Here is a 13,913-nt window from a genome sequence, read left to right on the forward strand (position 1 = left end):
CTAGTGCACGGCTCCGGCAAGATCCCACGTAAATTGTATGGTATAAGCAAAATACCTTATTATCATTATTACCTGCCTTTAGTAGAGACCATTTATCATATTCCCGCATAACTGCTTCTCCTTTCTGTTCAAGTCATCAGCCGTTATATAGCTGTTGATTGCCACGCGCAGAGTATCAGCCCAAAATTAAAAAAGAATCAGGATGACCGCTCTGCTCTTCTCTGTGGATATTTCTCTTTTTATATCAGCAAGGGACAAGTATAATGACACCATTGCCTGAAATGTTATTGAAACACGTAAAAGTACACCCTGAACTCCGTCATCGCGTCTCGTCTCTTCAAGAGCGCACTATTATTATAATTCTCCACGATGAATGAAGGTTTTGTGCCGCGCGGCTTTGAGACGGCTGTTCGCACCTTCGACTCGCAGAGGTCGTGTGCGACTGTTTATGTAGAGAAGCGACTGTCGCAAATGGTCGCAAACAGCGACAGTCGTATGCAGTTAAGGCACTGCTCCATTTTGCGGACTTATTGCGACTCCTGGACGCAAACCGGTAACCGACTGGCGGTGCGGCCGAATTGAACGGAGGTTAGTTTTGCATCCGGTTTCTCGTTATTGATGAACAGTGAAGGTCGACGAATCTCGTCCCGAACGAGACGAATTCGTGAAAACGTCGCTTTTTGTGTGAACCTCGGTCGAGCTGAGCATCTCCTTGGTCGCGTGCGATCGCCTGTCGCACTCCCTTCGTGACTTGCAAGTGAGAACAAACGTTCAGCCAGTTTTTCATAAAGCGAAATGTTCCAGGCCTTAATTCTGTACCACTGCTTCCACGTGCCTGGCTACTTCAGCGCGCGCTCTCGTAGAAGTGAACGGCGAGACTGTGTCGTTCATGGAAAGGACCTGCTTATTGGCTCGTGGACCCACCCTTTGAGAATGAATGTTTTATTTATAGTTCAATTTTAATTATGAATTGCAAAGTTTTATGGCGTACGTAAAGTGTACTCCCACCAGCATAAATATCTGCATGCAATTTCAATAGCGGCTAGAATTGTAAGTATAAAGAGAAGATCAAGGATGAAAAATTCAAAATTCTATTTAACCCTTAGGCGATGAATATCCTTGACAGGAACTCCCGAGTCAGATGCCCGCTGAGTAGAAGTTACACTCAGTCAAAGAATAAAATTACCAAAACAGCGGAAGCCAAGGTTCTGGTTAGGCAAAAGCGCCATCAGAGTGCACCAGTTTTGCGTTGTAAGGCAATGCTGTGAGGTTTTAGAAGAGTGCTAGCGAAGTTTTAGTCGATCTCTATCATCTCTTACTTAGGGAAGCTAACTCGTTCAGCAGATTTCAACACTGCATGTTCGGGCACTAACACGAAAGCTGGCAGAAACCTTACGAAACAATATTATGTCCTGGGTATCATGACGATTCAACAGTATTTCTATCACTCATCCCAACAGTAAGTTGGACTCTTAAATAAACCTTATTTAAAGTTTTAGAGGCAAATGTTTATGTGCGTTTTTGGCTAGATCCCTCTCATAATTTAACATCAGTCATTTTTGTAGGATACCAGGTCCTTCGTAAATGACATTATAATACTACCATGTGTGAATTCATTATTGTTATATCGACAGCTCACGCTGAGTAAAGGGTCCAGATAAAAACATTGACTCTTGACAATACCAGATTGCGTTACAATAATAAAACTACTAACTAATTCTTATCTTAGAAAACGTATTTGGATAAAAAAGATAAATTTGCCGTTTAAAGTACACAGTGCTTAAAAGCCGGCCGCACTTTTAAAAAAATGAAGCCCGGAGCTCCCACGGCTAAAGTTAATCTTATCTTCATAGAAGGTTACAATTGATTTCATTAACTTCTTATACAGTCTTCATCATTTTCTAGAGCTGCGGTTACCGCCCACTGTCGATTGCGACGATGATCTGCATCCTTTTATATCGACTATTATATTCGTTATTAGTTTCAGAAACCCTTCGACGTCCGATCATGACGAATACAGATGACTGACCACTTTTGTTAGCACGCTTGTGTATATCTTGGTTTCATGAATTCACCTTTAATTATTCTAGAAAGGCAACAGATCTCTACTTAGGCGATCAAGAAACCAAACCTGATATCAGTTCGCCAAAGTAAAATTTATATTCCTATTTATTCTTTCAACAAACTAAATTTTTACTTTTCAGATGAAATCCTTTGCAGCTGCAGCAAGCAGCGAGTGCCCAATTGCCTAAGTGACAATTCTGAACGTTTTTGCCACCGCTCGTGCGTTTCTGACACATGTCTGAATTGGGTTTTACGCCATGCTGCTCTCGCATTCGTTATCGTCTGCGGCTCATGCATGAAAAAAAAAAAAATAAAAGTGGACATTTCTGAGAGTCTCGTCCGTGCGCGCTTATGCACAGGAGTGCGCTGCATCCGGATCCTGTCTTTGGAGGTCCCCCAGACGGTGGTTGTGGGCACGGAGGCCCGGCTGAGGTGCGCCTACGACCTCGAGGGAGACGTGCTCTACTCGGTCAAGTGGTACCGAGACGACGTCGAGTTCTTCCGCTTCGTGCCTTCTGACCGACCGCCCGGCCAGTTCTTCCCCGTGGACGGCATCAGGGTCGACGTGAGTGCTATCACCTGGCTCTTAGAAGACGATTCCGATGTGACATCCAAGAAGTGCTGCATAGTTCTGGCGCTGTTCGTTAAGTTGTAACCATATTGTGTACAGACATCACGGCGTTAATGAATGCTTAACGGGTTAATGTCAGGCGTGAAAAGTTTAACGGACACATGCCCCATTCTTCTATTCTTATATGGGAGAGGCGGGGGAGAGTGGCAGGAGGGTGGAAGTAATTTAAAAAGTTTCCAGGGGCAATGTGGCGGGTGCTACAAAAGCTGCTGTCATTTTTCATGTATGCTTGTCATTTTGTTGCTCAGAGCTCCGAAAACGCCGACGAAGGATTTTGTGTAGAAAGGCACTGGTAGAATCAGACAGATAAAACTGTCGCATTATTAAAAAAAAAATTGTTTATGTCTAAGCATGGCTTGAACCTAGTGATAGAACGAAAGTTGTGAATGTTGCAGCGAATTGTGCCGCCGTCACAACGTTCGAACGAACCTTCTGTCCTAGCAACTCGCTGTTGGCGTTCGCCTCTACCAACTACCGAGTTATCGGTCTTCGTCTTCTTTTTCTTGCCCTTTTTTTCGTCTTATTCTTCTTTTACTTCTTTCTCTTTTTCCACCCCGCCGGGGTGGCGCAGTGGTTACGGCTCTCGACTACTGTTCCCAAGGATGGGGATCGGATCCCGGCCTCGGCGGCCGCTTTTCAGTGGGGGCGAAAAGCAAGGCGCTCGTGTGATGTGCGATGTCAGCGCACGTTAAAGAACCCCAGGTGGTCGAAATTTCCGAAGTCCTCCAATACGGCGTATTTCATAGCCTGAGTCGCTTCGGGACGTTAAACTCCACAAACCAAACCAATCCTCTTTTTCTTCTTCTTCCTTTTCTTTTTCTTCGTCTTTTACTTTTTATTTTTCTTCTTTTTTACTCCTCAAACTCCTGGCCTAGCTCTCGGTCTAAACCACGTGACAGTTCTAGGCAATGGCATACGGTGCCGCGGTACCACACCGACGGCTTGAGAACCTAGCGCAGTGTAGCTTTCGCGATAAAAAGCTGGTATTCTTGTACTTTCTGAATTCACGGGGTTACTTGAAAATAAGAGATGGAGCAACAAGCAATATACTCGAGTAAACATACCGGAACTGGCCACAACCAATCCTGAACAACGCCGTTCGAACATAGTATTCCGATTCTCAAGTGTGCACTAGCCCCATGACACCCATCGACGCCCATCTCATGTGCAGATTTCGGACAGGGTCACTCGAAGGAAAGCGCTTTTATATGTGGGCGTTAGCTGCTCTCCGGCGGCATCCATATCCCAGAAGCACAAAACAGGCAGAGAAAAAAGGCGGACTGCCGTAACATTGTTGTGCGAATACTGTAGTGCCTGCCAAGCGCAGCAAAGACTACGTCCGAGCCGACGCTGAGAGGTGTGAGGGCTCTTCCCAGCACGCTTTAAACCTTTGTTATTAATACGGTGAAGTGTTCCGCTGGTAATGCACAGAGCTGGAAAAGAAGGAGGCGTGTGGAAGATTGAAGGAGAGTGCGAGAAGAATCGCTCGGCTTTCAATATTTACACGCGCGCACTTTCCTTTCCGCTTCACTCGTTATTATGGTAATGAAGTGTGCGCCTGTAACTTTGTTCGCGGCGCGTCGGGCCGATGCGACGGTGGGGGCACGAGTGTTTGAGGGTGCGTAATGCAATGCAGTTCGTGCTCATTATTCTGCCATTTTCATATATGCGCAACATCCTAGCAATCGTAATGGGAATGCAAATGGCTCACCTGCGGATGCCCTTCGTTTGTCTTGATTTCTCGAACGATCGCAGGGACCCATACCACCTCTTCCCCTCCGCTTCCCTACCTTCCTTTTCTGCGTTCCTCGAGCCCTCACCGGCCGCTACCCAGGCCGGAGGCGGCGGCTCGCACCGCTGGCTGGATTTATGCGCCCGCGAGGTGTTGTGCCGCTGAAACCCACCGCTTGCAGCTCCGCCACCTGTCGTCTTCAAGAGTGTCTCGCGTGGATGCTCATGAATTCGACGGGCCTTACCTTGTCTTGCTCATCCCCCCACCCTCCCCACCGATTTCCCCAGGACGACGAACCGTGCGCGCGTGTGTGAGACTGAGACGGCGGAGACCCGCGAGATAGCGTTTTTGCGGGTCTCCGCGCTGTGCGTAACGTGCGAAAGGGCGAAAGGCATGCGGTTCGGTGAGTCTCGCTCCCCGCGAAGTGTCGAGCCCTCGGGTGGCGAGGAATGAGTGTAGAGGGGCGACAGGGAGAGAGGAGGTTACAAATGCATAACAATACCAATATTTCCTCTCTCTTCGCTGTGCAGATTCGTGAACCACCAGGAGCAAAAATGAGCACATAAACAATGAGAACTTGTGTCGCACTACTGTACCGAATGCGGGGGATTTTTTCTCGGTTCTGACGAGAAAACTGTAATTATTGCTCACGTTGATCTTTTTTTTTTGTATTTTGCTCTATCTCTTGGGCTCCGCTATTTTGCCTTAATTTGCATGCAACCATTGCTAAGCGAATGTACATAGTAAGAGTTGTTTCACTGTCTCGCGTAAAGAGTGGCTGCTCGCGCCCTGGTAATTTTTCTCATCTTCGCCATGAGTTGCCTGAGTTACATGAAGCCTGTGGATGACGAGTCGGGCAAAAGAGGTTTCCACACAAGGAAACACCAGCTAGCGCATTTTGGACGCTTGATGTCCCACACTCACTTCTGCTGTGATGACTGTAAATGATATAAAATTTCTGCAGCATTCCACTTTATTGAAAGGTGTTAAACATTTTATTTTAGCTGCCTTAATAATACCAAGTAATTATCTTCGTTTCGCGCATACACGAATATCTGCTTGCATGTCAAAGAGCTTTCAATATTTCAGCGTCATGGAAAAGCAACGATACTCAATTCGCATAACTCTGTGCACAAGTCATATAAGCTCCATCGTAGCAAAGGTAGGAGTATGAGTATAAAGAAACGAAATTGAGATCATATTTCAGGTTTATATACTGCAGCGCTCGTGACGAATATGCTACAGAGAATTTATAGCGCTGTGCTTTTGTTTTCTTATTTTTTCGCCAGTCGTTTATTCACAGCCAGTTTTAAGAGGAGAAAGGGGACTTTTGCTGAGAACAGATAACTTGTGAATATAATTTTCACTTCCAAGTCAGAAAGAAAGTAGTAGACACTAGATGCACGCAGAAAATATATGCGCCGTCTAAACGAGTTCAACCGTGACTACTTTGAAGGAGCCGCGAAATTCCTTTATTGTGCATTTATTTCACCTGCAGTAAAGAAATAAAAGACATGAGCTAAAAACACCTTTCCGTGTTTATTTTTGCGTTCACTGGTAGACCTTGCAGACGGGGTCCCGATGAACTAACCTGCGAGCTAATTCGTGAGTTCAACTTAGAACCAATTACCGCGGTTATCGAGAGCCTTATTAGACGCCGACAAGTCTGTGGCACGTCCACACAATGAGCAGGTGCATGCTGCCAGGCGTTGAATTTGATCAAAATGCGGGGTGCTGTCTCAGCTAATCGAGAGTTCTATATTAGCGGACGTACGTCAGCTAAACACTATCTGCAATCCAGCATGTTACATTTTCGATATTTGCAGATGCAAAAGCATAATTAATGATCGTGGCGCGATCTGGACTTTACAAACTGAACCACTTCTACATAAACCCAAGCTTCTCGTTAGGCCTAGAAGCTGCTTGATGGCCCAACCCAACGTCATTCATCCATTTTGCGGTAGTGAGATGAGACGAAGCGAAAGCCTTATGCTCGAGTTATAGCATGCAAAAGTGTTCCCTCCAATGCGAGCGGCACTTCGGATTTATTGTTCTGTCATGTTGGCTATTAAATATCATTGGACATTTTGAGCATCTGCTATTGGAGCTTACGCTATGTGTATGTCGCCGTCTAGTTTTTTTGGGACGTTTCTCTGCGTCCGATCTGTGGCGTCTGGTTCTGGCGTTTGCACCAAACAGGTAAGGGTAAAAAGAACACTTTCAAAAAGACACAAACTCGAAATACAGGTCCTGTTCAATATGGACACCTTTCGGCCTTTTGTAGGTAGGTTAGCATATGTTCGATGCATATAGATTCATCTCATTTGCTGCAGAACAACAGGTAGGCATGTCAACAAAGAAACATTTCATTGGATTTCGGTGCTCTCGACAGATGGGTTGATAAGATAGAGAGAAACGCCTTTATATTTTTTGCTGAATCCCGTTGTTGAATTCCGTTGTTCAGCTTTAACGAAATTACAGTCTCGGCATTGCTTCCCCTGGGTTTCAGGTGCGTAGTAAAACGATAGTGACAAGCTGCTAGAATCTTCTTAGTGGATATGTCTAAATCGAAGGGGATCGCGCAATAGTCCGATGCATCGATAATTCGACATATAAAACATGCCAACAGATGAGCTTCTTTGTAACAAAGAAGTGTCAGACAGTGTGCTCAAGCCAACGGTACGCTTCTTGCAAAATGTGCTGCAAGCTGAAGTATTGGAAGGCCGAAGCCCGCCTCAGGAGTGGCGACACGCCCGGGCCACGTACGAGCACTCGTGCGCCGAGGGTCACCTCGCGCCAGGAGACAAACAGAGGAGTTGAACCCCTCGTGCCTTTCCATGCAGGCGAGCGCGTTCTATAAATATCTGATATTGTCAGATAGGAGTGTTGAAGCTCGCGCTGCTCACGCCTAGCCACCAGAGCAGCGTGGCGCAAGTGCCGTCAAGTTTGGAGTTCACATCAAAGCTGCTGTGGACGGTTCTTTTGGAAACGTCACCGCCCAGCAGGAGAGTCATTATAACATTTATGGTACACCACATATGGTATAATAACACAGTTAAACCAGGGTGCAGTTGCCTAGTATGGCGAATAGTCCTCCTGCAGATCATCATGCCAGGCATCAAGCCTATAGACGCCATGAATGCTACTGTCGAGTCCCTTATCTAATTGAAGCTTTTTGTCGATGACTGAATAATTTATTCTCGCATAGGACAAGCTGCGACGAAATCAGAATAAACCGAGTACTCCATTCTTAAACGTCCATAAATGGAACATGGAAACTAATCACACAAAAATAACTTTTACGCATTACTATCAAGAAGAGTGTGCGGTTATTTTTCTGTAATATTAGAGCAAATACACTATATATATACTAAGTATTTAGGAGTCCAGTTAGACATAATCCAGTATATATATATATATATATATATATATATATATATATATATATATATATATATACTAAGTATTTAGGAGTCCAGTTAGACATAATCCACAGTCGCATAAGGAATTTACTAATATGGACTCAACAGGTCCCCAAAATCTTTGCTTTCTAAGTAAAAAAGTTAGAACATGCAATTAAAGAAGTCAAATTTTTGCTTAAAAATATTTCATCCGTGTTAGGTTGGAGTACGTCTGTATCTTCTGAAGCCCCCCTCTCCCCAAGAAAGTTTTAAACGATAACCAGTAACGTGCTGAAAGAATCGCCACTTGTTTTATTTTGTCTAGATTCAGAAGGGCGGTCTAAATTACTAAATTCACGTGGACTCGAGTTACTTGAAATTCGAAGGCTGAAATTCAGAATAAAGCTATTCTTTCAGATAGTTCAAGTGCATTTAAATATAAGAAAACATAGATATGGCTCAGTCCGTGGGAAAATGGAGTGCGAGAACAAAGCACACTAGACCAATCAAGCCTTACGACACACGTGTTGATGGTTTTCGCTACTCTGTTTTTGCTGATTCGATTGAAGCATGGAGTGCTTACCCGTAGAAATTGTCCAGCAGACGGACGTGCGTAAATCTGAGAATTTCATTGTTATTGTGTCGGGCGTGTTCAACGTAATGTTATGGGGCGTTTTGCCTGTTGTGCATTCTTTATATACACTCCCTGCAACGACCCTGAAGCTAACGTTGACAGTATCATTATCAATAATATAAAAATTAAGCTCTAGCAGGTGCAATTCACTCTTCGCCTACTGGTGAGATTATTTGCGCTTGTATGGCTTAGGCAGGTTCCCCGTGCGTAAAGCTGTCGAAATTATTTGAGGAAACAGGCAAGTAGCTTGATTTTGCCCAGGAATTTACTATAACACCTATACCTACCAAGTACACCTCGCGGAGCCTGCGATGCCATCGCAAAAGCAACGCGAACATGAGCTTTTTGGTCGTGACTGCTCGTCCGGCATTCTTAAAGTACCTTTCATTGTGCGAATGTGTTGCGCGATTAAGTATTCTGCTTAACGGGAAGCATGGGGAAACTAACGTTCAAAAGAAGCGCTGGACTCCCATTTATGCCCTTGTGATGTTTTTCGGTGGCCGGCGCCTTTAAGGACCTCGAAATCATCTAAGTAGCACCAGATCTTTAGGCGTTTTTTGTCGTATATTTCTCGGCATTTGTTTTTTCTGAAGCCGCAGTGAGATACTAAAGAAAAAATGTTTTCAAGCCAGCAATAATCCTGTTATAATTCAGTCCTTCCTGCAACATGGGTGTCATGAGTTATTTTGATTGTATTCCTGTGCGATCGCTGTTAAGGTCGTTTACCGCTAGAATGAAATAAATTACTAACTCCAGGACGCTTGATCGCTGGAACTGCACCGTGAGAAATAGGTAATGTGCAGAAATTCTCACCTTTAGACCGCTTTCCCGTTCAACAAGGCTCACTTTGCAGCTTTTTTTGTTTTTGTGGTCTCGGAAAATATTCTCATCAGCTGTAAATTCAATTGCAATCTGTCTGTGACAGATAATGAGAATCAGCCTGTCAGTCATAAAGAGTTATTCCCAAGGGCGAATACGAGGCCTAATGAGGAATTAAAAGCCTAATACTTATTAATCCAATTTAAAGGGTAGGTCACACTGTCCGGCTTTGCAACTTGTCCGGTTTTGGCCCACGCTTCACTAACTTTCAGGTGCATTTCGCTGGCAAGCGCCAAATTGAACGTCTAATGGACAGTTGTGCGAAGAAATTGATTGAAACGCTTCGCTGCAAGCACTAAAGATAGTGAATAAAAACGCTGATGTTGATTTGCTCACCAATAGTAACGTTTTACACGTAAACCGCCTGAATAAAAAGAACAAGAGCTATTTAAAAGAGGTTATTCACGATAATGTGGCATATTTGCACTCATTTAGCTCAAGTTGTCTTGAGAAGTGGTGCACCCACCACTGTTCACAAGGATGGTCTAAAATTCAGTTATGGACTCACGCGTGTTTCCAGCATGTTGTCAAATCTTTTAGGCAGCACTGTAGACCTATGCCTACCTGCTATCTGTTTAATAGAGTGGACAATTAAGCATGGTAGACACCCTTTATGCAATGCCATTCCTGTCTATCACGTCCTTTTCAGTTGCAACGTTCAAACAACGGGACCGTGTTCATCCGCAATGTGGACCACCTCACCGGCGGCAATTACAAGTGCGAGGTTTCGGCCGACGCTCCATCTTTCAAGACTATGTTCGTGGAAAAACTCATTCGGATAGACTGTGAGTGTCCCAAGTCAAACCACGAGTATTTTTCGCTTGACATGCGTGTGTACGTGTGCGTACCTGTTTGTGAAAAGGAAAGAGTAAGCTAAAGCTATATATTTCGGCCAAAGGGCAGATTATTTTCCTTGGAAAAATTTGTATTATAATACGGAAGGTATTGCGAAAATTATATGTACCAGATATTAAGGTGTATGAATTATGCATGTGTAGGGGTATAGGTGCATCCTTTTCATATACGACGTTCCTAAAAACAATTGACAATAAGTTAAATTGCGTCGACATCAACTGACAGTGGTTTCCATTCGTTGTAAAACATGTTTTAAGGTGCGTTCAGGAACACCCGATAGCCTCCTTACATACTCTGACGTCCTTACATTGTTTCTTTGGTTCTTGACAGGATCGGTGCGATCTGGGTAACTATCTCTGGAATAGTATTCCTTTATGGCTTCATTAATGGCCGCATAAGTTCTAAAGGGATCGCTGAGAAGTTTTAACATAGTGTAACCAATTTCGTGGAGAAGAACAGAGCATAAGCGATAGATTAACGAGACTAATCAACTTATCCATGGAGGTCGCCTGTCGAGATTGTACAGAGATTTCTTCGTGGGCGCACGGAATTGCAAATTTCCTTTCTAAATAGTTCAATTTTAGCTTGAACCTCATGATGTGACACCGGGGCTTTGAGGGACGCCGCAAAAGGAAGGTTCCTGAATAACTTAACCCGCTTGGAAATCTATACTGTGATGCTGATTTCGCACAGCATAAGGCAGATTCCGTATTTCGCCTTTGTCGAAATATCGTTGCCACGGCAGGAAATGGAACCTCTACTTTAGATTCAGCATCCATGTATCATGCTCACTTAGCCATCGCGAGCAATGAATCTTCTTTGTGGCCTTAAAATTATTTGAAGTGTTCCTCGTGACTCTTCGAGCACTTCTTAGATGTATATATCCCACTCAAAATATATATATTATACCAGACGTGCAGGCTACTGCTTGTAACTGGCAGAATTTTTCATTTCCCGTCATGCATATGGACTGGCTCCTGGATCATATTCGTTGAAGTGATCTCGCAGATCCATTATATTGCATTGCTAGGAGAACTAATAACTTAAATAACACTCTCAGTCGACTAATAAAATGATGACCACGTTATTGGTGCTCAACGTAAGCCGTGCCGAAAGCCTGTTCCCCTGCCGATGCGGCTGGAACAGTACGTTTACTTTCCAAGCCTATTAATAGCAGTGAAATTCACAAGTTAGAACGCAGGCTCGCAAAACCCGCTTGAAAAGGTCGTGGTCGGATTTCATAAGAGCTTTGAAGGAACGGAGAGCAACAACAAAAAGCCGACGTGCAAGCTGCAGCAATGCAAGCAAGAATAGGACCAGAGTGAGGCAACTGCAGTCAAGAGGCCAGAATTTGGTTAGAACGGATGTCTTTAACTGTCTTTAAACAAGGTTAACCGAGCGAACAGTGAACATTTTATGTTTCGTATCAGCAAGATCACATCTTTCTGCACTTAGTTCACAGCATTTCTCAAAAAGGCAAACCAGTGGTGCGGTGGTTACGGCGCTCGACTCCTTGCCCAGGGAGGCGAGATCGAATCCTGGCTGCGGTGGCAGCTTTTCTGTAGAGGCGAAAAGCTGCCCAAAATTCAGCACGCTTGCGGAATTTCATTACGATGCGATTAAACTTTAAGGTCTGCCATTTGAGGCCTCATTTATGATCTTTTGTACGGGCAGCAGTGTATTATCGATGACACCAAGATTTACCGCACGTTAATAGCCACTTCTAACTTACCCGACCAACTTTATAATTTTGTAATATACGTCGCGCAGCTTTAAACAGTTTATGAAGTTACATCATTTTAGCCTCTACTTCACACTTTCAATTCACCCACGGCTGTTTTTCTAGAATAAGTTTTGATGGAATCACTGCATCACGCGAAACATCAACGGGCGTAATTTGGGTTTTCGTTCTTTGTTTTTTCTTCTTTAAAACCATTGGATTCGGCGCCTCAAAACGGTGTAGTGAAAAGTACCCGAGGGCAGTCAATGAAATGGGGTACGCTTATCGACTTAAAATGTCCGAATGTAAACTACATAAAAGTATATAGAAAGATATAAACTAGAGCACTCCGCGAAATCAATTTGGAACTTTCCAATTTGTAAAACAATTGATGTTACGGTTTCTCACTCTAATTCGTTTAGTTATCCCGCGATAGCCTAGCATTGCGCAGCACACCCGCGATCTTGCACGAGACTGAAGGTACAACTTGAGCCTCCCATAGGGCCATAATAGAGCATATGCCAGCCGCTAACTAGAGCGTATCTGACACCGCGGCGGTCACCGACACATGGGGTTGTTCAGTTACCATGCCGTGCCGCTAACAGTAGAGAAGCTAGAATGCTGTACTTTTCCGTATAGCGAGAAATAAGGTTGGGGTAACTCGCGGACACTCACATAATAAATAACAGGACATACGAAAAAAAGAAAAAAGGACGCGCGAACATACACTAATCTGCGGTTAGGCTTACTTGCAGCCCCCATTCTTGAGACAGACGAGTAGAGAACTATTTTGTGCTGTGTCATGCTAGTTAATAAACGTTAGTAAAAGCGCGGCGTATGCGAGACGTTTGTTAAAGGTTGTGCGGCGGGCTTACCTCAAATACCACTGATGCCTGATCACATAAGTTGGTCTATTTATACAAGCAAACCCATTTTCTTCCATTGCTAATGCTGTTTTGTTAGCAGGGAAATGAACCGCATGGTTAAGACCCGAACACTGCGTTTACGTTGGCACAGGTATTACAGTGCTACTATTGATTTTGAGGACTAACGTGTGGTCAGCTTTAGATCATAAGGTCGCAATTTCCTTCTCAGCAATTTCAATTATTCTGCTTTTCATTATTTGGTATTTCGATATAAATATTTGATGTCTTCAATTCCTTTTATTCATAACCGTACCCTTTATAGCATTCATGAATGCATTCTTTTGCACTAACTAAAATAATCCACCTTCGCTAGCCGAGTGGCAATTTTTGACAGTGAGTCGCATACAGCTGTTTGCTAGCCCACCAATGCAAGGCGTTATTAGAGTAACAGAGATAAGGGCCTTGGTGCAGTGCCAAAACGTGTTCAAAAACCGCGACATTTTCCTGTATATCGGTGACAGATAATACTTGGACTGCTATATTAATCAGCATTGCGTATATCACCACCTTCACTTTCGCTTTTTGAAAGAAAGCCTATTTTACCGTTCTTGAGTAGCTTACTAACCAATTTCTCTTTTCATCTTCCTCTATTTTCTTCCTAACTATTTCTAACTTTATCCTTCTTTTCCCTCTCAAACCTTGCAGCCTCCTCCAACCGTGTTGACGTTCCACCTGCGGCCAGGCTCCTGTTCCTGGCGCTTGTGTCCTCTCTCCTTCATCTTACGTCAGAGCGCTGACCACGTGACAGAGCCCACCGTGCACCAAGCGGAAGCTCCACCGCGCATTGCTCAGCTAAGATGGACTATGGAGTTGAAGAGATAGCGTCGAGTGCCCAATGCGAGGAATATCGCCAAGAAGCTCTCGGTTCCGGCTGTGGGCAAACATGAACTTGCGACGTCGCGTGTGGTCGCATTGACATTTTTCTTTTTTTTTTTTTTTTGCTCCGTTACTTTGCCCCAAGATGACAATGTGTGGTCGCCCCGAACTTTATGATCGCGGGCACGCAACCCACTTCCTCTGCTTGTCAATGTACGTGCGGCCTATGGATAGGTGGTCACCGACTATGTGCCC

The 13,913-nt window shown here is 44.3% G+C and overlaps 1 protein-coding gene across 1 annotated transcript; it reads left to right on the forward strand.

The window, feature by feature from the left end:
• Window positions 1-369: 369 nt before the first annotated feature.
• On the forward strand, window positions 370-13,626 carry LOC146185255 (uncharacterized). Its single transcript, XM_084607780.1, has 4 exons — window positions 370-493; window positions 2,424-2,629; window positions 9,991-10,126; window positions 13,488-13,626. Exons 1-4 carry the CDS (start codon window positions 370-372, stop codon window positions 13,577-13,579), a joined length of 558 nt encoding a protein of 185 aa, XP_084463906.1. The 3' UTR covers window positions 13,580-13,626.
• The last annotated feature ends 287 nt before the right edge of the window (window positions 13,627-13,913 follow it).

This window comes from Amblyomma maculatum, chromosome 6 (genome assembly GCF_055883805.1).
Source record: "Amblyomma maculatum isolate TAMU_Amacu chromosome 6, ASM5588380v1, whole genome shotgun sequence".
NCBI lineage: Eukaryota > Metazoa > Arthropoda > Arachnida > Ixodida > Ixodidae > Amblyomma > Amblyomma maculatum.

What these genes read in the sequence shown, in the direction of transcription:
- LOC146185255 (XM_084607780.1), top strand. Translation starts at nt 370, where the DNA reads ATGAATGAAGGTTTTGTGCCGCGCGGCTTTGAGACGGCTGTTCGCACC. An exon ending in TGGACGGCATCAGGGTCGAC is followed by an intron (nt 2,630 to 9,990) that starts GTGAGTGCTATC and finishes CGTCCTTTTCAG; the next exon opens with TTGCAACGTTCAAACAACGG. An exon ending in AAAACTCATTCGGATAGACT is followed by an intron (nt 10,127 to 13,487) that starts GTGAGTGTCCCA and finishes CAAACCTTGCAG; the next exon opens with CCTCCTCCAACCGTGTTGAC.